The sequence below is a fragment of the Brachycentrus maculatus genome, unplaced genomic scaffold, assembly GCF_059751285.1.
Source record: "Brachycentrus maculatus isolate JH-2025_06_01 unplaced genomic scaffold, ASM5975128v1 h1tg000013l, whole genome shotgun sequence".
In the NCBI taxonomy this organism is placed as follows: Eukaryota; Metazoa; Arthropoda; class Insecta; order Trichoptera; family Brachycentridae; genus Brachycentrus; species Brachycentrus maculatus.
In genome coordinates, this window is record NW_028280767.1 from 789,541 (window position 1) to 817,278 (window position 27,738).

The window sequence follows — 27,738 nt, forward strand, 5'->3', positions numbered from 1 at the left end:
AAAAAAGACATGGAAATGTAATTGTATTAATTTTAGTGTACAATTTTTTAGAAGTGTATTGTAATATATTACATATGTAACGTTATTTATGTAACAAATCAGCCACAGAAATGAAGAAATATGCTTCTGGATCTATATGCGTTTCTATCCATTATTTATATAAGCATTCTGAAAAATAAAAAATATATTAATAATTTCTCAAATTCAAAACAAAATCAAATACTGATTTGTATAGTCTACTAAGTTGTATTTTATTATCAAAACTACTGTAGTTTGAAATAGTAGTTTGAAAAAGCCATAACAAAGCGAAACAATTGTCACAAATTTTATTTGTATGTGTTTTTAATAATAAAATACAACTTAGTAGAATCTATTGTTGGCCAAAGAAGGAGATTCCAAGTTTTAACACTCCTTAACAATTAACAAGTAATTTATTTGATTTTATTTTAAAAAAATTATAAAAAAATTGAGTTTTCTTTCGGCCTGGAACACATTAACATATTTTCCCTTGATTTGTCTGGGAAATAATGTTTTGCTTAACGAGTAAGATGCAGGAACAAATTAAACTCATGAGAGGTTCTACTTTGTTTTTGTTGCTCATGTTCTCCAACTGCATCGCAGTTAAATTAAATTGACCAAATCAAAACAAGCCAAATCAAATCGGAGACAAACAAGGAAGAAACGCCAGAGGACGCCCAAGCCACACAAATATCTTTGCGACTTATAGGAGGACATGAGCTATTAAATGTATGAGGAGCTGAAGAGGGTTTTGCAAAATAGACCGGAGTGGTGAAGGATGTGCCATTTGTTGCTGGAGACCAATCCAGGATACAAAAGAACAAGAAAACAGAAAATCTATAAAACCTTTAAATAAAAGAGACTGAATGGATTACTTACCATTGTTGGCGCAGTCTCCCGTATCCACAGAACATTCTGCCACGCATTTGTTATCCTTCATAACTGTTCCTTCCGGACATGTGATCTGAGTCAATTGGCATTGCCCATTTTTGTTGATGGTGTTAGGTGGACACACGGAGTACATTTTGACGCATTGTCCGTTTGACTGGTAAGAGTCGGCGGGGCACTTAGTGTCCATGCGTTCGCAGATCCCGTTCACCATATGGGAGTTAGCAGGGCATACTGCGGGATATGAGCACTTGTTGTTCTGGCTGTAAGATCCAGGCGGGCAGGTTATTTCCGTTATCTGGCAAACGCCGTTGATGTTGACGCTATTGGCGGGACAAACTGGCGTGTATAAGCAGACATTATTCTGCTTATACGACCCTGGTGGGCAGCTGATTTCCGTTAAGCGACAGGCGCCATTGATATTCATGCTGTTCGAAGGGCAAGTGATGCGTTGGATGCATTGATCGTTCTGCTTGATCGATCCGGAAGGGCAGATCGTCTCCGATATCTGGCAGACCCCGTTGACCATCACGCTGTTTGACGGGCATCTCGTGGAGTATACGCACTGGTCGTTCTGTCTGTAAGACCCGGAGGGACAAGACACTTCGGTCAGCTGGCAGACGCCATTGACCATCACGCTGTTGGATGGACAAGATGCGGAGTACACGCACGCGTCGTTCTGTCTATACGTTCCACTCGGACAGGTGACTTCGCGTATTTGACAGATGCCGTTCACATTTATACTGTTTGACGGACATGTTGCAGAATACACGCACATGTCGTTTTGCCTTATCGCGCCCGAGGGACAAGACACTTCGCTTATTTGGCAAACCCCGTTGACCATTATGCTGTTTGATGGACAACTCGCGGAGAAGACGCATATATCATTTTGACGACGCGCTCCGGCCGGGCAAGAGACTTCCATTATTTGACAGATACCATTTACATTGACGCTGTTCGATGGACAAACCGCGGTGTAAACGCATACGTCGTTTTGCCTGTAACTCCCGGAGGGGCAAGACACTTCCGAGATCTGACAGACTCCGTTGACCATCACGCTGTTTGACGGACATCTCGCGGTATATACGCATTGGTCATTCTGTCTATAAGACCCGGAGGGGCAGGACACTTCGGATATTTGACAAATTCCGTTCACCATTATGCTGTTTGACGGACAGACCGCAGTATATACGCACATGTCGTTCTGTCTGTAAGATCCCGAAGGACAAGAGATCTCCGATATTTGACAGATTCCATTGATCAAAACACTATTCGACGGACAATTTGCGGCGTATACGCATTTATCGTTTTGCCTGCTAGATCCGGGGGGGCAAGAAACTTCGGATATTTGACAAGCTCCATTGATCATCACGCTGTTTGATGGACAATTTGCAGTATACACACACTGATCATTTTGTCTGTAAGATCCGGAGGGGCAAGAGACCGCGAGTATTTGGCAGATTCCATTGACATTGGCACTGTTCGATGGGCAGACTGCGGTGTACACGCATACGTCGTTTTGCCTCGTGGTTCCGGAAGGACAGGAGACTTCCGATATCTGGCATATTCCGTTGACCATTATACTGTTTGACGGACATCTCGCCGTGTATACGCACTGGTCGTTCTGTCTGTAAGACCCGGAGGGACAAGACACTTCCGTGATTTGGCAAACGCCGTTGATCATTATACTGTTTGCCGAACATCTCGCGGTATACACGCACTGGTCGTTCTGTCTGTAAGATCCGGAAGGACAGGAAACCTCTGATATTTGACAAACCCCGTTGAGCATAATGCTGTTTGAAGGGCATCTGGCGGTGTAAATGCACTGGTCGTTTTGTCTGAAGGAGCCCGAAGGACAGGACACTTCCGTTATTTGGCACATTCCATTCAGCATCACGCTGTTTGACGGGCAGCTCGGAGTGTACACGCATATGTCATTCTGTCTGTAGGAACCGGATGGGCAAGACACTTCCGTGATCTGACATACTCCATTGACCATCATAGTGTTGGAAGGACAGTTTGCCGTGTACACGCACTGGTCATTCTGTCTGAACGACCCGGAAGGGCAGGACACTTCCGAGACTTGGCAAATTCCATTCAGCATCACGCTGTTTGATGGACATCTCGCGGTGTATACGCACACGTCGTTCTGTCTGAAGGACCCGGACGGGCAGGACACTTCCGATATTTGGCAAACCCCGTTGACTCTGATGCTGTTTGCCGGGCAGACCGCGGTGAAGACGCACTTGTCGTTTTGTCTGTAAGATCCCGAAGGACAAGACACTTCCAGTATTTGGCATATGCCGTTTACGTTGACGCTGTTGGACGGGCACACTGCCGTGTACGTGCATACGTTATTTTGTAAAAATGCACCTTCGGGACAGACTACGTCTTTGATCTGACAGACGCCGTTGATCTTATTACTGTTCGGAGGGCAAACCGTCACGAGGGTGGTAGATATGCATCTGCCATTTTGTAAGTAAGATCCGTCCGGACATACTACATCTCTGATCTGGCAGACGCCGTTGATCTTAATACTGTTCGGAGGGCAAACCGTCTCGAGGGTGGTAGATATGCATCTGCCATTCTGCAAGTAAGATCCGTCCGGACATACGACATCTCTGATCTGGCAGACGCCGTTGACCTTATTACTGTTCGGAGGGCAAACCGCCACGAGGGTGGTAGATATGCATCTGTCATTCTGTAAGTAAGATCCGTCTGGACATACTACGTCTCTGATCTGGCAGACGCCATTGACTTTGATACTGTTTGGCGGGCAGACTGACACGATCGTTGTCGATATGCATTGGCCGTTTTGCAAATAAGATCTGTCTGGACATACGACATCTCTGATCTGGCAGACGCCGTTGACCTTGTAACTGTTTGCCGGGCAGACCGATACGATGGTAGTCGATATGCACTGCCCGCTTTGCGAGTAGGCGCCTTCCGGGCACTTTACTTCCGATATCACGCAGGCGTCGTTGATCCTCGAAGATCCCATGGGGCATACGACTTGAGTTTCCTGGCATACGTTGTTGATTTTGATGGTGTTTGGCGGACAACGCGATTCTAATAGATTGGATACTTCTCTGATGCAGACTCCGTTGACGTTGACGCTGTTAGAAGGACATGTGACCGAGGTTGATACGCAAACGCCGTTTTGTAAGTAGGATCCTTGGGGACACCTGACGTCCGACATTACGCAGACGTCGTTGATCCTCGTGGCCCCGACGGGGCAGATGACTCGAGTCTCCTGGCATATGTTGTTAATCTTAACGGTGTTTGGGGGACAACGCACTTCGATTTTGCATAGATCTCGGTTGAGGGAGCATTTCTTGCCGCAGCGCGAAGTGCAAGATCCGAAGTTGTTTCCTGTGCACTGGGAATGCACAACGCTCACGGCGCACCAGCACAGCACCAGGACTATAGCCGGAAGATTCTTCATCTGGAATATGAAAAAAAATATGTATTCAAGTATTATTACTTATAACGCAACAAAATTGTATTGGTAGTGAGAGGGATATTGAAAGCTTTTAAATGTTAAATCACAGTAAAATCGGGATATAATTTTTTTCTTCATATTTTCAATAAATTTAACTTAGTTCAAAAAAATATTGCTTTGCTAGAAAAGGTCTATCAGGAAGCCTAGATGCTTCTGTATCAGAGATATGGGAATGCTGTAGGACAGCTTTTAATATTGCGTAACAAATAATAATAATAAATTTGGATAATATATATAGCACCATTTTCGTAAGGGCGCTACAACAACAAAGGTTTGATATTGATTTGAACAAAAAATATGGCAGTAGAACACTTCAATACATATTTTTTATTGATTCGGAATTAACTTTGTGGAATGACATGTTGATTTTAACTAACTAACTAACCATCACGCCGCTTCCCCGCAGGGGTAGGCAGAGATAATAGAGCGCCACACCACTCTGTCCTTGCAAACATTCTTCGCCTCTTCCACGTTCATGCATCTCCTCATACATACCCGCCGATTGTTACGACTCTTAACCTGACCACGTTCAAGTATTTGGCATACCTGATCGTGCCATGTTTTTCTCGGTCTTCCTCTGCTTCTTTTCCCACTAACATTCGCCTCATAAATTTGTTTTACCGTTCTTTCCTCACTCATTTGTTCCACATGTCCAAACCATCTCAACACACCTTTCTTAATTTTATCGATAATGCTTATCTCAGCTTTGCATTCCTTCCTTATTTCACTATTCGCACATCTATCATACATCGTTTTGTCGCACATTCTTCTGAGAGATCGCATTTCGACTGCATTCAGTCTACTTTCATCCTTCTTTTGCCAACTCCATGTTTCACTTCCATACATTAGAGTTGGAACCAGGACTCCGTTGTGCACTGCCAGTTTAGCTTTCGCTGATAGGTTTTTATTTGCTATAATTGATTTCAGTGCATCATTCACTTTGTTCCCGGCATTCACTCTCCTTTCTATGTCTTTATCAATCTTTCCATCTCTAGAAAACATACTACCCAAATACACGAAATCATCTACCTGTTTCAAAAATCATGTTGATTTTTTTTATTTATAATTAAACACTTGTATAACCACTTAATGAGTTTGAATTTCATTACACACGACTAGTTTAGAAAACTAACAGATGACAGAAACCAAAGGCGAAATAAAAGGAATGGGTTAAGAGTAAATACTATGGAAATTGTAAAATAGTAATTATTTCAATTTTTTTCTTTCTTTTTTGTGTGTATATAATGTTAAAATACATGAAAGATAATGAAAAACGTATGTAAAAAGAACTCCACCGACAAGACACACAAAGTGGCTTGGTAGGTCTCTGCGTGTTAACTAAACTTATGAATTTGTAAATGAATGTATGGTATATGTGTTTATATATTTGACAAATAAATAAATGTTTAAAAAAAACACGCTTAAAATATAACTTTTCCATCCAACAATTATTTCAAGAAGCTGCGCTTTTGGGGTTACGAGAAATCTATTGTCAACAATGTTTAAAATATATTTGACATCTCAACATAGATGGAGAAGAATATGGAAATCTGGTTGGTCTGTTGATGTTGGAGGCGCATGCTCCGAATCCCATGGACAGCTAGACGCACCAACGGTGGGTTACAGTCGGATGGCTCGACTCTGGCCAATGTCTGTACATGACGGACTCTTCAGTTCTTTGGACACGTTGCGCGTGGCAATCTGGATAACCTGGTACGACCTGTTGTGATTGGTAGCCTGGAGGGGAAGAGAGGGATAGGAAAATCCCCCACGCGATGGACCGATCGAGTTAAGACAGTAGCAGGCATCTCGTCGGTTGGAGCGCTACTTGGCTCTTTGGCTTGTCTCTGGCCAATGTCAAGGGATAACTGGAGAAGAGTTATTGCTTCGATAAGGGCCACGACCCTCAGTAATGAGGACTAAGAAGAATTCAAATGTTAAACACACTGTGCCATTGTTGAGACAAATCTGTTTTTAAATTTCATTTTCGGCGCGTCGATAATATCTGAATTTAGTTGACAAGTAAATGATGCTCGCTTAGTATCCACCTCCTTTAACACAGTGCACATAACACTGCAAATCAAACAACTTCTTGGCCGAATCGACGACATCCGGTGTTGAAAGAAATAGAGTAGGAGTATGAGTAATTAGCGTTTATTTTTTTATGTTGTACAATATACTCGAATGTATTATATTTCTATCAATTAATTGCATATCGTTGATTAACCTTGACACGTAAAAAGTCTTGGTAGTCAAAGGGTTAATAAATGATAGAATAAAAACATCCGCATTAATTATTATATAATACACAAAGATAATGAGCAAAATGTGTAAGATAATTTTAGAAAAAAACAGTATTAACTTTAATAAGTGATAATTGCGGTCAGTCATTCTGCTTATACAATTATGACCCCGTTAATATCTTAATAAAGATACATTTAGATATCTGTATATTGCGTCATATAACATAATAGATTGTTTAATATACCAGAAACACGAGAAACCGTCATAATTATATTTTCTTGTAACAACAGCCGCACAGTGTCTGGATTCAATACTCCAATACATCGAATGCAAAACCTCGGCAATAATTTCGCGGACCATATCGATATCTGGAATATGTCGTATCCTAACTATAAAGCGATAATAATTACAGTATTTCAGGCTAATGCATAATTCCTTGTTTTTTTATGTATTCATCCTCGTTAAGATAAGTATTTTTCGAGAAAAAAACAACAATTATCGAATGTGAAATGTGTGAAATGAAGCTTCTTAGTTTTTCAAAAAACATGTTGCAATAACACTGTTCAACAATTTACAGATTTTATTTTGTAACTGGTATGAAAATATCTGATCTTTATGCACTTTGTATAGCTGAATTATAAAACAAAAGCAAAAAAAATATAGCACGTCAGATTTTTTAGTTACGGATATTTTTAATTCTGATATTGACTAAAGTTTATCTCATTATTTATGTATAAATATATATAAACATATAATGCTATCCTATTCAATATTAATAAATTGATATATTTCCACTGTTACTCCATAATTATCAATGCTTTTTTGAACCTCTTAGACCTTAGACATGTCTAGATACCAACCAATATTACGTTTTCAACGTATGGGGTCCATACAAACAATAATATGACTGTAACATCAAAACTTGACGTGATACAAACTTGTCACCTTATAGACATTGAGTAAGAACGATTAACTTAGTCCAAATCAGTCATCAAAATTTCAGTTACAAAATCATTGTTGCCCAGTGTTATTTTTAAATGTTTTAGTAAACACTTTTTGCAAAATGTGAAAATTTTCTTATCATCGTACATTTTATGTAAGTCCTATGGTCTAGGGTTAAAAGGGTCTCTGTTGAATGAAAAGCTCACTCAAATAAACCATAGATACTGCCCGTAACTCGCACATGAAGCGACAAATAAAGTATATCACATAAATATGAGTTCCAAAATTTTGAATAGTGTGATTATGGGTAGAAACGTGAATGTTACACGTGTATAAAGTGATCACCCAAACCAGTCTATCACGGATCGTAAGCCCTGTTAATTAATACCCAGGTTTCCATATTCTTCTTCATCTATGTTGAGATGTAAAATAACTCCAGATATATGAACGATAATTTGGATATACTCGTATTACCATAATACACAAAACGTAAATAATCAGTTTTTTTTTTTTAAATTTAGTTAATATTTTTATTTTTCTATTGTTGTAAAATACATTACACTTAAATTTATCAACAATTAATGACTATTTTATTCATCGAATCGGTAGTCACTTTGTGGTTTATATCTATCTAATTTAAATTAATGTTTTACTCGGTAAATATGGCTATGTATTTCTTAAAACCTATTATGACACGTGTTTCGATTCGCATAATTTACACCAAGTACAATTTAAATTGAAAAAAAATTGACATCTCAACAGAGATGAAGAAGAATATGTAAGTCTGGAAATTTACGGGGCTTACGGCCGTCATTGGCTGGTTTAAGTGGTCACTTTACACCCGTGTAACATTCACCAATTCTATCCATGATTGGACAACCACATTACACAAATTCTTGGATGTTCTATATATATGATCCAATTTCAAAACATTTTGCTTGAATCACTAGAATTTTCACTTGTAACATCAATTGGTGGGACGAAGAAGCTTTTTTATCGAGCAGAAACAATTATATTTGTATGTGAGGTTCAAATCATAAATGTTTCAATCACATACAAGAGAAACGCCAGAAAATGTACTTTTGATTTTATTATTTTAGCTTGTAATTTGACCAGTTAATTTATTTACAACATTTTGAGTGTGTCCAAATACTTAGTAATTGGAATCATTCAACATGTTACTATTTCATTGAAAGATTCGGCAGGCACTTTTTAGTAATATCTATCCTACAATGATTAAAGAAAACACTTCGTTTTTTACCACTTGAGTTTTATTATGGACTACATGTTTCAGAAGTTAAACTTCCATCATTCAGGTCTGTATAATAACTAAAATATAAAAAAAACAATAAATAAAATATCTATCCTATTTTAATTTAAGTTTAACTTGGTAAATACATATCATCATTTTTAAAAACCTTTTATGACATGTGCTTCGATGCATTCCGCATCATTTTAACTGAGGAAAACAGAATTCAAAAAATCCTGACTACTTTTTAAAATATATTATTTTAGTCACGCTACGCCTCTCCAAAAGAGGCTAAGTTTTTTTGCTTGCATACAAAATGACACAGTAGATTTATTAACTTATAGATTTATTTATATTTAGATAGATTTATCTAAACTTAATGAAGGTGCAATACAATCTTCTTATTTTATAGGAGATCGTATTTCAAATTAAATATGTTTATTTCTTATTCAGAGGCGTTTTAATAATGTATTTATTTAAAAAAAATAGATAAATACAGAAAGGATATTCTCACCCTACAATACTCGATGAACTTTAAAAAATGACTTGTGGCAAAGTCACATTTTAAATTATTTAGCATATCATTATCATCAGTTTTTTAAGAGGTGCGATCTAAAATCGTTTATATTAAATATAAAATAATAATAAAAAACTGACTATCACGACGCTTCCTCGCAGGGGTAGGCAAAGATAGCAGAACGCCAATCTGTCTTTGCAAAAACAATATTTTCAAATAAAACAACAGCCATGCATCTACTAATACATACTCATATTGGTGATGCAGGGATCGACCTGTGAGGCGTATTTTCTCTGCCTACCCCTTAGTTAGTTAAATATAAGTTGAAATGTATGTTTTGACCTCTCAGAAGGATATGGAAGTCTGGGTATTTTACACTGAACGTATAAACTGTCATAAGCTGATTATGTGATAGCTTTACACACGTGTTTAACATTCACCATTCTACCCATGATTGCCAACCACACTACTTAAATTTTTGGAACTCCTATATATATGATTAGTCTTATGATTGAGTTTACATTGGATGAATGAGGCTTTTATTCAGCAGACACCTCTTTAACTCAAAGGTGGAGAAACCCAGATTTAAGTGGAGAAACCCAGATTTGTGAACAAGTATAAATGTTGTTTTTAATATTTATTCAATTCCACCTCGGGTTTTTTTGTCTTTTTTATAATCTTTGCTGAGGTTTATAGTTCAAACAAATTATAACTACACATCAATTTTATTTTATAATATTATCAGAATCAGCCTTGAAATTAACTCAGTGTTAATCAAAAGTTAAAAGACTATGTCAGGCTTATCGCTCATTTTGCTTACGAGCGATTTGAGTGTGTGGATATAAGTATGTACATAATATGTACGTATACTATACGATTGACAAATTTGACCTACACCCATGGAAAGACGATATTATTTTTAAAAAAAACACTTGTATTTTTTACCACTTGAGTTTATTTTATGACCACTAGTTTCTGAATTTAAGCTTACATCTTTAGGTCTAAATGTAAACTAAAACATAATAAATAATTAACTGTTTTATAAATAAGAAGAGGGGTAAGTTAGGGGAGGGACGTTAGTCAAGGGAGTGGAGTTTGAAAATAAAGGAAAAATGTAAAGCAAAGGTGAAGAATTTTGAAACAATATCTTATTAATTATAATAAGTATTTAAGTTTTTTTGGATTTATAAATTTTCTAAATACATAATTCATATAATTTTTTGACATCTCATCCAGACTTCCATATTCAAGAAGAATATGGAAGTCTGGGGATTCACGGGGCTGCCGACCGTCATAGGCTGGTTTAAGTGATCACTTTACACACGTGTAACATTCACCGATTCTACCCATTATTGACAAACACACTACTCAAATTCTTGCAAGTTCTTGAAACATTGTTCTTGAATCACTAGAACTTCACTAGAGACATCTATTGGTGAGATGAAAATATTTTTTTTACTGAGCAGAAACTCTTGTATTAGTATGTGAGGTCCGAATCCTGGATTATAATCATACACATGAGAAACGCCGGAAAATATAATTTTCATTTTTATCATTTTAGCTTATAATATGAAAAATACTCCTTTAATTGGATATAATCCAGATTTGTGAAGTATTTGGACACACTCAAAATGTTGTAAATGCATAATTCATAATTTGGTATTTCAGTGGTACTTTTAATGATTTCATCATGTCTTACCACAAAGTAAATGCCGAAACAATAAATGAAAGACGATATATTATATTACATCAATAAACATCAACAAAACATTAATAAACACGTGTGTGATGGCACCACTGCTCATTCTGTAGAACACGTACTGAGATCTTGCCCAATGTTTTAGCGAAACAGGTGGATTCTCCAACTGGAGTGTGATGCTCACAACATCGACTCCCTGAACCCGCAGGAGATGCTAAGAAGCGGAGGCGTCACCAAGTTGTACTTGGACTACCTGGAAAGCATAGTTCTGGAGATGAAAAACTACAATGAAGGAGGATAAACGTCGGAGCCGGGAATTGTCGAACAACTATGACCAATACTTATGGAATTAAATGTAGTAGAGTGAAGCGGCTGACCGCGCTCTACCCTCTTTTTTTCTCCCACATAATGCATACTGGTAAGTACTATAGCAAAAGTGCAAGAATGCCTTACCCGTAGCATGACCTTGCATTTATAAGCAGAGTGCAAAAAAGTAAAAACGAAAAAAAAAACAAAAAACACATGTACATTAATTACAATGATAAAAGAAAACACTTCGTTTTTTACCACTTGAGTTTTATTATAGACTACATGTTTCAGAAGTTAAACTTCCATCATTCAGGTCTGTATAATAACAATAATAATAATAATAATAATAATAATAATATAATAATAATATAATGTCTGTATAATGTTATTATACAGACCTGAATGATGGAAGTTTAACTTCTGAAACATGTAGTCTATAATAAAATTCAAGTGGTAAAAAACGAAGTGTTTTCTTTTATCATTGTAACATGTCTTACAACAAAGTTAATGCCGAAACAATAAATAAAATATGTACATTAATTGTTTGGTTTTTCAATTGGTAATACTGACATTAATGGTTTGTGATAATTTTCTTCTCCGTCTTATTCCTTATTACTGAGGGTTGTGACCCTTGTCGAAGCGATGACTCTTCTCCAGTTATCCCTTGACTGCGCTGCACGTAGCGCTCCAACCACCTAGATGCCTGCTGCTGCCTTAACTTGATCGGTCCATCGTGTGGGGATCTTCTTCTCCCCCCTCTTCCCCTCCAGGCTACCGATCACAACCGGTCGTTCCAGGCTATCCCCATTGCCAGGCGCAACGTGTCCAAAGAACTGAAGAATCCGTCGTGTACAATGGTCAGAGTTAAGCCATCCACTCTGTCTACTAATATGGCTCCAAAGTATCTAAAAGAGCTGTGAATTCCAGAAGAATTATTCATCAACGCTTCATCATCACGCTTAGATCAAGTGCATAATATAACAACTGCTATGGGTAAAACGATCTTACTAGCTTGCTACCAGCGCACTAAATTTGGCGAACGTGCTTTTGCTGTTGCTGGACCGATGACATGAGATGCTCTGCCACCAGTAGTTAGAAATAGTGATTGCGAGTATGTCAATTTAATATTTTCAATAATTTTATAATAATATGTATGTAAGTTCAATAATTTAAGAATTCGGACCTTTCATACAAATAAAAAGTATCTTTGCTTAGTAAAAACTTTCCTTATTGCAACATAGATGGCTGTTGTGAACTCACATGTACTTTGTCACGAGTTTGAATCAATATATTTTATCTAGAAGTTCCAAAAATAGAGTAGTGTGGTTGTCAATCATGGGTAGAATTGGTGAATGTTATACGTGTGCATGGTGATCACTTTACCAAGCCTATGATAGGTACCGTCGCGTAGTTGGGTAGACGCTCGACTGCGAAACTGGTGTTACGGGTTCGATTCCCACCAATCGCAAAATAAATTCAAGAATGATTTATTTTCAATTGGTCTGGGTGTTTGTGATGTATTTTTTACATTTACCTTCCCTATCCTTACTATCCTACCTGCAGAAAAGCCTCTAAAAATATAGTATAATTTTACGTATTATTCCTTCAAAAAAAAGGAAATTAATCGTAAGCCCAGTAGATGCCCAGATTTCCATATTCTTCTTCATCTATGTTGAGATGTCAAAAATGTTTCATATCATGTTGCGACACCGCAAATTTCGTTTAGTTGACATGGCTCAAGAGTTATATATTTGTGGTAGTCCCCACCAAAAAGTTACATTTTCAATTTTGACAAAAAAATCCTTTAAATGCAAATCTGTTATGTTTACTGTATTCTATCGAAAACACACAACGAATAGGCACACTCAAGTGGCAATGGGCCGGACATATCGCTCACTCCTTTCAAGAACGTCATAAATCAAAAATCGTGAATTTTGAGTTAAGCATGTTTTCGGAATGCTTAGAAAATGTACTATATCACAGCAAAAGTGGCATATTTTTAACTTCATATTTACCCGTTACAGGGCAGAAAGTGTTGTTTTTGCATTTTGAAGAAAAGGTATTGTTTAATTATTTTTTTAAATAAACTAAATATTTTACAAATGGAGAAAAAACCTTCAAGTTTTACCTAAAAAGATCTGTTGCACAGTAAAAAGTTCAGTAAGTGGCTTGATATTTATTTTTAAAACATTGTATTATATTTTTAAACTTTAAAAACGTTCTCCTGAAAAATCAAGTTTTTTTATTTATGACGTTCTTGAAAGGAGTGAGCGATATCTGTCGAAGAGACGACGGTCGATGGGGAAGAAAAGTATTAGAATCGCGCCCAAGAACTGGCAAACGAAGCATCGGCCGACCCCCTACAAGATGGACTGACGATATAAGAAGAATAGCGGGAGTGACCTGGATGCGGAAGGCGGAGGATCGAAGAGGATGGAGACTCATGCGGGAGGCCTACGTTCAACAGTAGACGGAAACAGGCTGATGATGATGACTGTGTTAAACCAATATGAAATCATTAAATCGCACCAAAACGTAACAAATTTACAAGCTAGAATTACCTGATTACTTAAAATCATTTATAATGGAAATGTAACGTTTTGGTGAGGACCTCCACATTTGTATTTTACACGTATACTGTGTGTGTATTAGAATATTAGGTATACAAAAAGGTACCAGTGCTCGTGAGTAGGGCTGTCTGAACTTTTTTAATCGTAAAATGTTCCGCTCAAAATATGTATGTCAGTTTGGTTGAAGGGTTGGTAGCTATAGGTAAACTTAGCCAAATTGAAGAGGCAGCTCAAACCGAGATTTTATGAACATTAATTTCGAAAATAAACAGGCTTGATACTTTCAACTTCTGAGAAGTTGATGAAACGTGATACTGCTCTCCTCCCTCCACAAACTTTATCTCTGCCTTCTTCTGTTTCACTCCCCCTTCGTTCATTTCTCATTCCAAATTCACCCTCATCTACACACACACACATCTACATAACACATTGTTCAGAATAAGTATGTATTTTTATTAATTAAACAATATTAGTATAATTTTTCAACATCTAAAAAAAATTATTTAAAATCCCTAAAATGCACACCAAGTCCTACCAAAATTCATTTTTAAATCGAGCCTGCGATATGTGCATTTTTTTATTATTCATTTAATATATTTACGTTTTTATTTATAACATCATACATTTGAATCATTTATACACATGGAGAACTTTTATATTTCGATTCACTGTGCCTCTCCATAAAAGAGACTGTGCTCTTGTGCTTGGAGAGGGACTTACACTCGTGGTTTAATGTTATATAATAAAAGTTATAATTTTTTTTTGTATATTTTTTCAAGATTTAAATGTATAGAGCTTTAATTTTTCTCTTAAGTATTTTTATATCATCTATTTTTTATTTCTTTAGGGAAATGTTTGATTGCCAAATATTTGAAGTTTTGCTGAAATTGCTTGGTGTTGCATTTTGGAGTAGAAAAATCGTTTGAGAATCTCGATGATAAATTTTTTGTTAAATTTAAATCATTTTCACCCTTTAGTATTTGAAAAATTGCGGTTTTTCTATAAATGGATTCTATATTTGGGACTTGAAATTTTTTAAATAATAATTTTGTTGGAAATATGTTTTTTTTTTCAAAATAACTTTAATTATGGTTTTCCGTACTATTTTCACTGAGTTCAGTATGTTGTTGTATGAGCCTCCCCATGCAACAATGAAATAGACATCAATAATGTTTCTTTTAATACGTTTAAGAGAAATATTCTTGATGTCTATTTGACTAGTTGATAAAGAAAATTTCTAATCTTATTTCATAAAAACATGTAATGTAAGTTAATTATATAGTTTTTTTTTTTAAATTACTTAAGTGAAAACCTCTAATTGGAATGTTATTTTTTAATTTTATTATATTACGTTATTTTTGTTTAATATTCTGTTGGTTTTCCAATAAATAAACATCTCAACATAGATGAAAAAGAATATAAAAGTCTGGACATTTACGGGGCTTACGACCGTCATAGGTTAGTTTATGTCTACTTTACACACGTGTAATATACCCATGATTGACAACCACACTACTCAAATTCTTGGAACTTCTTAACATATGGTTTTAATTTCAAAAAATGGTGCTTGAATCACAAGAATTTCAATACAGGCTATTTCACTAGACGATTTCATCTATAGGTGAGATGAAATAAGCTTTTTATTGAGCAAAAACTCTTTCATTTGTATGTGCAGTCCGAATCCTGGATTTTAATCACACTCATAATGAAACGCTAGAAAATATCATTTTCGTTTTATTATTTTAGCTTATTATTTAAGCAGTTTTTTTTTCTTTATTTTAAATTCTTTTGCATTACATAAATTCAAAAACAAAAAATATTAATAAAAAATAAAAATGAATACAAAAAAGATCTCACAAAGGCATGGCCTGTGAGGGGGTATACAAAATAAATAGTCATAGTACAGGGTATAAGGGTATAGGTTTCTAAGTATAATTAGTTAATACAAAATACAAAAAACTTAATATAAAATACAAAAAAAAATACTTAACTCTCAGTAAGCATTTTTTTAAAATTAAAACTTAAAAAACATAAAAAAGATGACAAAGTAAAAAATTAAAAAGCTAGCGATCATGTGCTAAATGAAAAAGGAGCTTAAATCTGTCTCTTCTATAAATAATCTTGGCAAATTTTTTAATTTACACGAACTTAGGGAATTAACATCTAACAAATAGTCTTTGTGGAATAAGTTGAACAGTTTTGGAGCTATGAAAAATGAGTGTCTTTGCGCAAGTCTGGATTTACAAAAAGGGATTTCTAATAAATTATTAATTCGTTGGCTAGATCTATTATTATTTTTAGGAAATAAATGTTGGCGCATATAAACATATTTTAGACACTGTTGGCAATAGATTTCTCGTAGCTCCAAAAGTTCGGCTTCCTGAAATAATTGGTTGGAAGGAAAAGTAGAATTTTTTTTAAGCATGATTTTAATAATAAGTTTTTGGACTGTTTCTAAAGGCTTTAAATGAATATTGAATGCTCCCCCCCCATCCAATTATTCCATTACAAAGAGAAGACTGTACAAGTGCATGATAGACCATTTTCATTTTATTAACAATATTTTTATTGTTTCCAAATACTTGTTCACAAATTTGGATTATCTCCAATTATATGAAAAATAACTCCTACAATTGGAGATAATCCAGATTTGAGAACAAGGATTTGGATACACTGAAAACGTTGTCAACAATTTAATATTTATATTTTTTTGAATAAAGAGAAATATTTGTGTTTTTATTATTTACACAAATATTTCAATTTCGTGCTATTTCTGTGAGCCCAAGTGGCTCAATATTAGATTTAGATTTTTATATTTGAAAACATATTAAAATAAAGACAGTAAAATCGAGCATTTTCAAATCTTTGTATTTTTTTAAATTTATATATTTTATATACAATATATTATTTAATGTATTTACATTTTTAAGTATAAGATAATACTCTCCAAAAAAGAGACTGAGCTCTTGTGCTTGGAGAGGGACTTACACTCGTAGTTTAATGTTATATAATAAATGGTATAATAGTTTTTTTTTTAAAATATTTTTTCAAGATTTATATGTAATGAGCTTTAATTTTTTTTTAACTATTTTCATATCATCTATTTTTTTTAATTTCTTTAGGGAGTTTATTGAAATGTTCAATTGCCAAATATTTGAAGTTTTGTTGAAATTGCTTAGTGTTGCATTTTGGAGCAGAAAAATCGTTTGAGAATCTCGAAGATAAACTTTTTTAATTAAAATAATTATATATATATTGTATATTTTTAATAATAATGAAATTTCAAAATTCTTGTCTAAAAACGTATTCGGTTTGATCCAGTGTGCGACATTTGTAGGTCGTTGAGAGATCTCGCGCGAAAAATATGATTTTTGTCCTCATTCAAGCGTAAAATTAAAGGACACAAATTGGCAATTATTGTTTTCATGTATTATTTCATCACACGCACATATGCGTAGTCGTAAAGGAAAGGACGCGTGACCTTTTGTATTGTAATTTTTAACAGGAAAGTCACACACATACGTGTGTTATAAAAACGTGAAGAGCAACCAGCAGCCCGCGGACCGGTGTGGCATATCGGGTGTTTAAACTCCCTTAGAGCCTTTGACTTGGTAAATATTCTTTTTCACAAAAGAAATTTTTGTTTAATTATGAATATGTTCATTTTGGCATATCGCTTACTCCTTTCAACAACGTCAAATATCAAAAATCGTCAATTTTCAGTTGTGCATGTTTATATCCCAGCAAAAGCATCATATTTTTAACTTAATATTTACCCGCTATAGGGCAGAAAGTGTTGTTTTTGCATTTTGAAGAAAACGTATTTTTTAAATATACTAAATATTTTTCAAATGAAGAAAAAACGTTTAGGTTTTACCTAAAAAGATCTGTTGAACAATAAAAAGTTTAATCAGTGGTTTGATATTTATTTTTAATGCACTTAAAATGTTAAGGACGCTGTGTATTGCTAATTTAGCTTTTTGTTAGCTTTTCGTCGAAGTAAAATAACAAAAAAAAAATACATTTTGACATGTCAACATAGACGAAGATGAAAATGGAAGTCTGGGTATTTACAGGGCTTTACACAATGTAAAATTCACCATGCCACCCATGATTGACAACCACACTACTCAAATTTTTAGGATTCCTACATGAGTTCACAAGAGTCATCTACGTTGCATTGAGAAAGCTTTAATCAAGCAATTTCTATTTTATTTGGTCTGACTCAAAATGTTGTGAAATAAAAGGATATTTGGATATTTATTCACATTCCCGAGACGTCTTTTAATTTGGCAGGAGTCGCTAGTAGGGGTCTGTAGGGGTAGAAGCGAAGCCTGACCGCAGCGTGCTCCTCAGTGCGAGCGCTCCATACTCCGACCCTCAGTGTTGATGAAAGTACTTTGACTTAACTACACGGTGATTACCATTTATATTGGTCTCTTTTCGCTCGTCCGCTCTCGGCTGCTGGCCTCCTAATGAATGGGTGTGCTAGTATATATACTTTGCGACGCTCCAATCAACATCAAAAGGGGTAAGTTTCGGTCGCCCCGCACACTGGTAGGCTCTCCGCGATATTATACGCGGGTATATCACTTTCGGAAAGTGATCCCTGAACGGTCAATCGGACCCCGCCTTCCACCCTCCATCCCACGCTTTGATCGTGCACGCTACATATGCTAAACTTGCCAACTTTCGAACTTGAATTTCATATAAAGCCGTTCAATCTGTAAGATACACAACTCATTTGGAAATATTGCGAACGTGACTGGAATAAATTTGGCGAATTCGCCGAAACACTCGTACCTACGCGTACGGCTGTATTTTATTTGATCACTTCAATAGATGTTGTACATAAATACGTACATTATCGCACGTATTAACAAACACTGTTAACATTTGACCTTGCTACGAAAGCATATTCATTATTATCTTAAATGTTTACATATATTATAAATATATTTATATATATATATATATATATATATATATATATATATATATATATATATATATATATATATATATATATATATATAGATATATATATATATATATATACAATATATATATATATATACAATATATATATATATATATATATATATATATATATATATATATATATATATATATATATACATATATATATATATATATATATATATATATATATATATATATATATATATATATATATATATAAATATATATATATATATATATATTTATATATATATATATATGTATGTATATATATATATATATATATATATATATATATATATATATATATATATATATATATATATATATATATATATATATATATATATATATATATATATGTATATATAAGCTCTTTGCGGTGGTATGGACATGTGGAGCGAATGGATAGCGAGAGAATGACTAAGAAAATATATGTGGCGAATGTGAGAGGGAAAACAGAACGTGGACGACCGAAAAAGACTTGGCACGATCAGATCAATCAGAACCAAAAATCTGGCGGTGTCAAAAGTCTGCGTAATCGGAGGGCATGTATGACTAGATGTATGGATGTGAAGGAGGCTAGGAGTGTATGTCAGGACAGAAGAGTGTGGCGTTCCATCCTCTCCGCCTACCCTTGCGGGGAAACGGCGTGATGGTAGTAGTAGTAGTAGTAGTAGTATATATATATATATATGTATATATATATATATATATATATATATATATATATATATATATATATATATATATATATATATATATACTTATATATATTTATATACTTATATATATTTATATACATATATAAAAAAATATTTTACTGAGACCCACCAAGCCCACCTCGTGTGTCTTGTCGGTGGAGTTCTTTTTTAATATATTTTTGATTGTTTTTAACCATTTTACCCTAATATACACACAAAAAAGAGAGAAAATTTAAGTACCTATATATACATTTTACAATTTTCATACAATTAACCCTTGATCATTTACCCATTCCTTTATTTTGCCTTTGATTCATATTTTATTTTGACCTCTAACATCCTTCGGCAACAAATTAGCTTTATGTCAAATTAACAAATAAACTGTATGTCACTGTGATTTAAAAAAAATCGTTGTTCTAAACCCCTCCCTTGATTTATTTATATAAAAAAAATTAGAATCATCTCTAGTCTTCCATCAATCTGATGATGTCCGTAACAACGAAACCCTGTCACTGGTCAAATAAAATAAAAGTTTGAAAAACGATAAAGCTTTAATTTTATTACATTCCACGTAGTCATGATTGACAAACACACTAGTCCAACTTTTGTAACTCTCTGGCTCTCTCTGTCTCTCTCTCTCCCTCTCTCTCTCTCTCTGCCTACCCCCGCGGAAAGCGGCGTGATGGCGTGATTTGTTAGTTGATCACAGCCTGATAGAGTAATAATAGTTTATATTTTGTCACCAGCTTATAAAACTTTTTTGTTTCTGTACAAAAGTAAATGGCGAGGTTGTCAGTTTTTCTTTAATTCAGCAAGGGTAGCTACATCAAGCCTCTAGCTCAGCGGCTCTAAACCCGTGTTCCACGAGCTTTTTGCAAGTGTTCCGCGAAATTACGAAAACCATAATTTTATGTTGGCTCATTTACTGTGCGATTTGAGTTGCAAATAAAATTTGTAAAACTAAACAAACCCCGATGATGACAGGGTTATTGTCCGAAAGGTTAAAAAGTGTACTAATAATAAAAAAGTGGTTAAAACAAAGTTGTTTAAATTTATAAAGTTTAAAAATGTGCCACAAAGTATCTGCGAAAAACATTCAAGAAATGCAAATAAAATGGCTAGATGGCAGCATTCTTGGTTAAGATATCTTTTATTCTATTTCATCATACTTAGAACAATTGAAAATATCATGGAAGTTATGTACATTAAAATTGAAAGGATTTATGATCCTTGATTTGTGAACCTTGGCTTAGCAATTTGGACGAAGAAATGAGAGTAGCTATATCAAATCGCTCACTTCTTTCAAGAACGTCATAAATCAAAAAACTTGGTTTTTCAGAAGAACGTTTTTAAAGTTTAAAATACTATGCAATGTATTAAAAATAAATATCAAGCCACTTATTAAACTTTTTACTGTGCAACAGATCTTTAAAGGTAAAACCTGAAGGTTTTTTCTCCATTTGAAAAATATTTAGTATTTAAAAAAAAAATAATTAAACACTACCTTTTCTTCAAATTGCAAAAACAATTTCTGCCCTGTAGCGGGTAAATATTAAGTCAAAAATATGCCGCTTTTGCTGGGATATAGTACATTTTCTGGGCATTTTGAAAACATGCACAACTGAAAAATTACGATTTTTGATTTGCCTATTATCTCTGAAATTTGTAAAAGCCAACAAGCTCAAATGTCACATTAAATAATTTTCTCCGCAAAAAGTTTCACTGGAGTATTAATGCTTTAATTTTTTGTAAATTAATTTTATTTTTTATTTTTTTATTTACAATATATTATAGTTACAAGGATCGTACAAAAAATGGTACTAATACAAAAAAAGATCCCACAGAGGCATGATCTGTGTATGGGTATACATTTTATTTTAAATCATAATAAAGGACACTGACAAGAATACAAAGTCGGTTGTGGTCCCGTGGTTAGTGTCGCGGACTCTTGAGTCAGAGTTTCTCGGTTCGAACCCACTGTACCCCACAATTTGATACCAATTTCTAATAATGAGCCGCTTAGGCTCACAGAAATAGTATGAAATTGAAATATTTTTGTAAATAAGAAAAATACAAATATTTCTCTTTAAAAAACTTATTAAAAGTGCCAATATAAACTGCAAATATTTGATTTTGAAAGAAAACAAAAAATCAAAAAGAAGAAAATGAAAAAAGTTAGCAAATATTTATTATGTAAGTTATACGTTTAAAAGTAAAAGGGACTTACAAAAATCTGTTTTTTTTTAGAATAAATAATTAAAGCAATATTTAAATAGAAACAAACTAAGGTAATTAATTTCTAACATAGTCTTTGTGAATTAAACAGTTTTGGAGTTACGAAAAATGAGTGTCACTGAGCGAGTCTGGATTTGCAAAAAAGGATTTCTAGTAAATTATTCATTGTTTGGCTAGATATATTAATATTTTTATTATTTATTGATTCGCCATTAACTTTTGTGGAATGACATGATTACTTTATTAAAATTAAACACTTGAATAATCCACTTTATCGAGTTTTATTTTTATTCACGACTAGTTTCGAAAACGACAATTGTTTTCATCTTTTGGTACAAATTAAAATTAATTTGTACCAGAAGATGAAAACAACTGTCGTTTTCGAAACTAGTCGTAAATAAGAATAAAACTCGATAAAGTGGATTTTTCAAGTGTTTAATTTTAATATTTTTAATATTCTTCTGTTTTATCATAAATGTATGCGGGATCAGACCTCCAGGAAGACCACCTAAACGATGGAGGGATAGCTGGTCTTCGACCTCTGAGGAGCGGACCGAAGAATGACAGGACTTAGATCTAAAAAAAGAAGAAGAAGAAGAAGAAGATAAATGTATGTGTTGTTAATTCAAATAAATAAAAAAATGAATAAAAATAAAAATAAAATTATCAGAAGTGCTCCCTGACTTGAAAAAGGTTCAAAACGACTGCTCTAGCTGGTTGAGTATGATCGAGTTATTTAAGGGAGAGATCTCGGCCTGTACCCTACCTGAGCGCTTGTGTCAATATTGGTATTTCAACAACTTTGTTGGTTCAAGTAAACTCGTGACACTTAAGGGCGCACACTCTTACTTAGTGCCTGCTTACAACACGGTGAAGTGCCTAGTGAGACATTGCGATAGCCATCTTATAATGTATCCATTTTAAAATTTCTTCTCATAGCCGTTCCGGTGTTATACGAGTAATATAACACGAGTATATATGTACTTCTTTGTGCTGTTCTGGTCGCGGTTGTGTAGGCGTCTGTGTACCGGCTAACATCAAATCTAGCTGACTAACTGAACTAACTAAATACTAATCCCTTTCACTGCCTACACCGGGGTACTTCTAGAAAATTTAGTAATGGTTTTACAATCTTGTATTTATTTAGATTGGCAGTGATAGAGATATTAAAAGCTTTTAAATGTAAATTCACAGTAAAAACGGGATACAATTTTTCCACAATTTTGGAGGTCCTCACCGAAAAGTTACATTTCCAATATTGCCAAAAAATCCTTTAAATGCATATCTGTTCTGTTTACTGTATTCTATCGAAATCTTAATTAAAGTCCTGTGTTAAACAAATCTGAAATCATTAAATTGCACCAAAACGTAACAATTTTACAAGCTAGAATACCTAGATTGGACTAGAATTCATTTTTAATGGAATTGTAACGTTTTGATGAAGACCTCCCCATTTTCAATAAATTTCGCAACTTAGTTAAAAACAAAAATCGCTTTGCAAGAGAAGGTCTGTCAGGAAGCCGAGATGCTTCTGTATAAGTTTAAGAAGTTGGGAAGTGTCGGGTATGGTCCCGTGGTTAGTGTCGCGGACTCTTAAGTCAGAGTTTCTCGGTTCGAATCCACTCTACCACAATTTCATACCTATTTCTAATAGTGAGCCGCTTAGGCTCACAGAAATAGTATGAAATTGAAATATTTGTGTAAATAATAAAAAAAAATGTCCTCCTCTGTAGTGTAATGGTCAGCACGCTCAGCTACCGAGCTCCCGAGCTTCTGGATTTCCCGGGTCCGATTCACAGGGGGGTCAAATAAACAAAATTGATATTTTCACTGTAATATTTATTCAATATTACCCTGGACTGGTACCTGAAGCGGAGGGCTAATCACCTTTCCTTCATGTGTAAACGATCAAGATAACACTGTGTTTATATGAAGCAGTGCCCTATGCACCATTGAGGTGCGGATAAGGGTTTTATTATTATTTTTAATAAAAACGCACATATTTCTGTTTTTTTGATTTTTTTCAATGAAATGTAAAAATAGAACATTCGTCCAAATTTTCAATATAGTTTTCACATATCGCTCACTCCTTTCAAGAATGTCATAAATCAAAAAACTTGATTTTTCAGGAGAACGTTTTTAAAATTTAAAAATATAATACAATGTATTAAAAAAAAATCAAGCCACTTTTTGAACTTTTTACTGTGCATCAAATCTTTTTAGGTAAAACCTGAAGATTTTTTCTCCATTTGAAAAATATTTAGTATATTTAAAAAAATAATTAAACAATACCTTTTCTTCCAAATGCAAAAACAACACTTTCTGCCCTATAGCGGTTAAATATTAAGTTAAAAATATGCCTCTTTTGCTGGGATATAGTACATTTTCTGGGCATTTCGAAAGCATGCACAACTGAAAATTGACGATTTTTGATTTATGACGTTCTTGAAAGGAGTGAGCGATATGGGTAGAATGGTCAATGTTTTCACGTGTAAAAGGTGATCATTTAAAGCCAGTCTATGACAGAAAGTAAACTCTATATATACCCAGAACTTTAAATTCTCCTTCATCTATGTTAAAATATATAATAAAAATGTGAAATAAATGTAAAATAAACAACTCCCAAATAAACAAGTCCAGATTTGAAAACATTCAAAATATTGCGAATGAAATAATTGACTGTTTTAACGTTCGCTGCTCTGGAGCAAAGTGTGAAAACGAAATTGAATCAAGTTTTTTTAATAGATTTTTTGTACGAATTGGCTCTTTTACAAAAATTCCATCGCAGACGCTCTCTAAACTCAATCTTCTCTCTTGCCTTAATTACTTATTACGGGGATCGCGGGCCGCCATCACGTACATTAGGAGATCAAAGCACATCCTTAGTTACATATTCATCACTCTGAATATATAACAGCTCCCCGCGAGGGCGGGGGAGAGCGGCAGGGCGGGTCGCCGTACAATACAGCCTCGCCGGTGCCATCTCTACCTGATATTCAAGTAAAGATGGCACCTGCTAGAAAAAATAGGAGCTTAGACTATCTTTTCCTATTATTATTATTTTTTAATATTTTTATTACATCTCATCAAAGATGAAGAAGAATTGTAAGTCTGAGTATTTACGGGGCTGACGACCGTCATAGGCTGGTGATCACATCGTCATAAGTGATCACTTTACACACGTGTTACATTCACAAATTCTACCCATTATTGACAACCACACTACTCAAATTCTTAGAAGTTCTATGAAATATATGAACCAATTTTGAAACATTATTCTTGAATCACTAGAAATTCACTACAGACATCTATTGGTAAAATAAAAATGAGATGATGATCTATGACGGTCGTCAGCCCCGTAAATGCCCAGACTTCCATATTCGTCTTCATCTTTGATGAGATGTCAAAAAATAGTATGAAAATACCCTGCAATTGGAGATAATCCAGATTTTGTGTACAAGTATTTGGACACACTCAAAATGTTGTAACTTTTCCTAATTCAGCATCAAAGTGCGAGGCATCACCTATAAATCATCATGTATTTTTTTTAATGGGAACTGCATTTAATATTTGCTTTTTATGTACAAGGTTTATAGATCAATAATTGAATTTTTTCATTAATTGATTCGACAGTCTCCTTGTGGTAAAATCTATCCATTTTTAATAAGTAAATACCACTATTTCTTATAATCTATTTAACGCGTTTGAAACGTTTTAACGTGTAAGAAGAATATGGAGGTCTTTGAACTTTATAAATAAATAATAATAAATAAATTAATATTTAAAAAAAACTTAAACAATACCTTTTCTTCAAAATGCAAAAACAATACTTTCTGTCCTGTAGCGGGTAAGTATTAAGTTAAAAATATGCCTCTTTTGCTAAGATATATAAAAGTACATTTTCTGAAAACATGCACAAATGAAAATTTATGATTTTTTATTTATGACGTTCTTGAAAGGAGTGAGCGATATATCATACCACCTCTCGTGAGAGCTCCCAATGAACTAACATGGATAGGTCCTCAAATATCATGACATTACATAGAGCTTAGCAGATAATTCCACAAGTCAAAAAATATTTGGCACAACATAAAAGAAATTTATGTTTAAGGCGAATATAGTCGGAAAAAGGATAAGAGGTAGACTGAAAAAAAACTTGGCATGATCAGGTATGAACAACATTTTGAGTATGTCCAAATACCACAAATCTGGATTACCTCCAATTATAGGAATTATTTGTCGTATTATTTTTTGACATCTCAACATTCTTCGTCTCACCAATAGATGTCACTAGTGAAAATTTTAGTAATTCTTGTACAATGTTTAAAAAATCGGATTATATATATGTATAGAAGTTCCAAGAATTTGAGTAGTGTGGTTGTCAATCGTGGGTAGAACTGGTGAATTGGGGATAAAAAATCAAAGAGTGCTGATAAAGGTTAGAAGAAGTAATTTGATACCAACCAAAATATTATGAAAAAACAATGTATTTATTTTTATTTTTTATTATTTGGGTTAACAACAGCAACATATGTTAAATAAAACAATTGAAAGATTGAAAGATTAAATCCAATTAAAGTGAATTACAGAAACAAAAAGATTAGTTCAAAATATTTAGTGTAGATCTAGCAAATTAATGAATGTGTGTGTGTGTGTGTGTGTGTGTGTGTGTGTGTGTGTGTGTGCGTGATGTTGATTCTAGTAGGAACATAGATACAATGCTGAGAAGCATAGTTTTTTAAAGATCCTGAGAGGACAATATGCTCACCATTCGACTTTTCAACTAATGTATTCCGTATATTAAAAGCATTGTTATCATTGTGGTATGGTAATATAACACTCTCCTTATCATTCATCGTTCATTTTGTAAACGATTAATGATAAGGAGAGTGTTTAGTTCACTATGTATCATAGAGCGTTGTTCCTTATCTGAGCCCAATAGTGCAATACGCTTGTAAGAAAAGTATGAAAATACAATTAGGTTAAAGCACAAAGCCTCCATCTCTCATCCCTCCGCTGTTCACCCCCTAACATCTCACCCCATCCCCTTCCAGCATCCCCTAGCCCCAGTCACAGTTATGTGCTCCGTCATTTTAGTAGATATTAATGAGGAAAGTCTCCCGTGGACCATCCTCAGACAACTTTTAGCGAACATTTCGTTACATGGGCAAACTTAAGAAACTGTTACGTAGCGTAATTTTACCTAATAAGGATTTGAGACAGCGAACTTCCTTCGCTGGCAGTCTTACTCGTTTATGATTATAATATTCATACATACATACGCCTCCGTGGTGTGATGGTTTACGTGTTTGGCCACCGTGCTGGAGGTCCCGGGTTCGATTCCTAAGGGGGGGGGGGTGATAATAAATAATATTCGACATCTCAACATCGATGAAGAAGAATATGGAAGTCTTGGCATTTACGGAGCTTACGACTTTCACCAACTCACCAATTCTACCCATCATTGACAACTGAGACAATTGAGAAAAAGGGTAATAAACACACAATAAGGTGGAAAACAGTGTATGGCATTCCGTGAATGCTTTACGCGATTAGTTTTTTTTTTTAAATATTAAAATAAAAGTTATCAAGGTAATAATACTGCTTTAATTCGGTCCAGAGCTCTGTACACCACCAAAGTTTGAGAAAAAGGGTAATAAACATAAAAAAAGTTGAAAAAAAAAGTTTAGCATTCCGTGAGTGCTTTACGAGATAAGGTTGTTTTTTTTAAATATTTAAATAAAAAATATCAACTTAATAAAATAAAACAACTTTGTATTAACCACTTTTTTGTTGGTAAACTTTATCCAACCGGTTCCGACAAGAACCTTGTCATCATCAGGGTTTATGTGTTAAATTCTAAAATATTTAAATAATC

The 27,738-nt window shown here is 34.2% G+C and overlaps 1 protein-coding gene and 1 long non-coding RNA gene across 2 annotated transcripts; both read right to left on the minus strand.

Annotated features, from left to right (window-relative positions):
• Nucleotides 1–16: 16 nt before the first annotated feature.
• LOC148313390 (uncharacterized) lies at nucleotides 17–9,391 on the minus strand. Its single transcript, XM_088263611.1, has 3 exons — nucleotides 9,358–9,391; nucleotides 898–4,351; nucleotides 17–168 (listed from the first exon to the last, which is right to left on the minus strand). The coding sequence occupies exons 2-3, from the start codon at nucleotides 4,349–4,351 to the stop codon at nucleotides 152–154; spliced, it is 3,471 nt and encodes a 1,156-aa protein (XP_088119737.1). The 5' UTR covers nucleotides 9,358–9,391; the 3' UTR covers nucleotides 17–151.
• A 1,854-nt stretch (nucleotides 9,392–11,245) lies between these two features.
• LOC148313391 (uncharacterized) lies at nucleotides 11,246–27,207 on the minus strand. Its single transcript, XR_015837846.1, has 3 exons — nucleotides 27,139–27,207; nucleotides 22,354–22,436; nucleotides 11,246–11,312 (listed from the first exon to the last, which is right to left on the minus strand). It is a non-coding gene; the product is annotated as an uncharacterized LOC148313391 (long non-coding RNA).
• Between the last annotated feature and the right edge of the window lie 531 nt (nucleotides 27,208–27,738).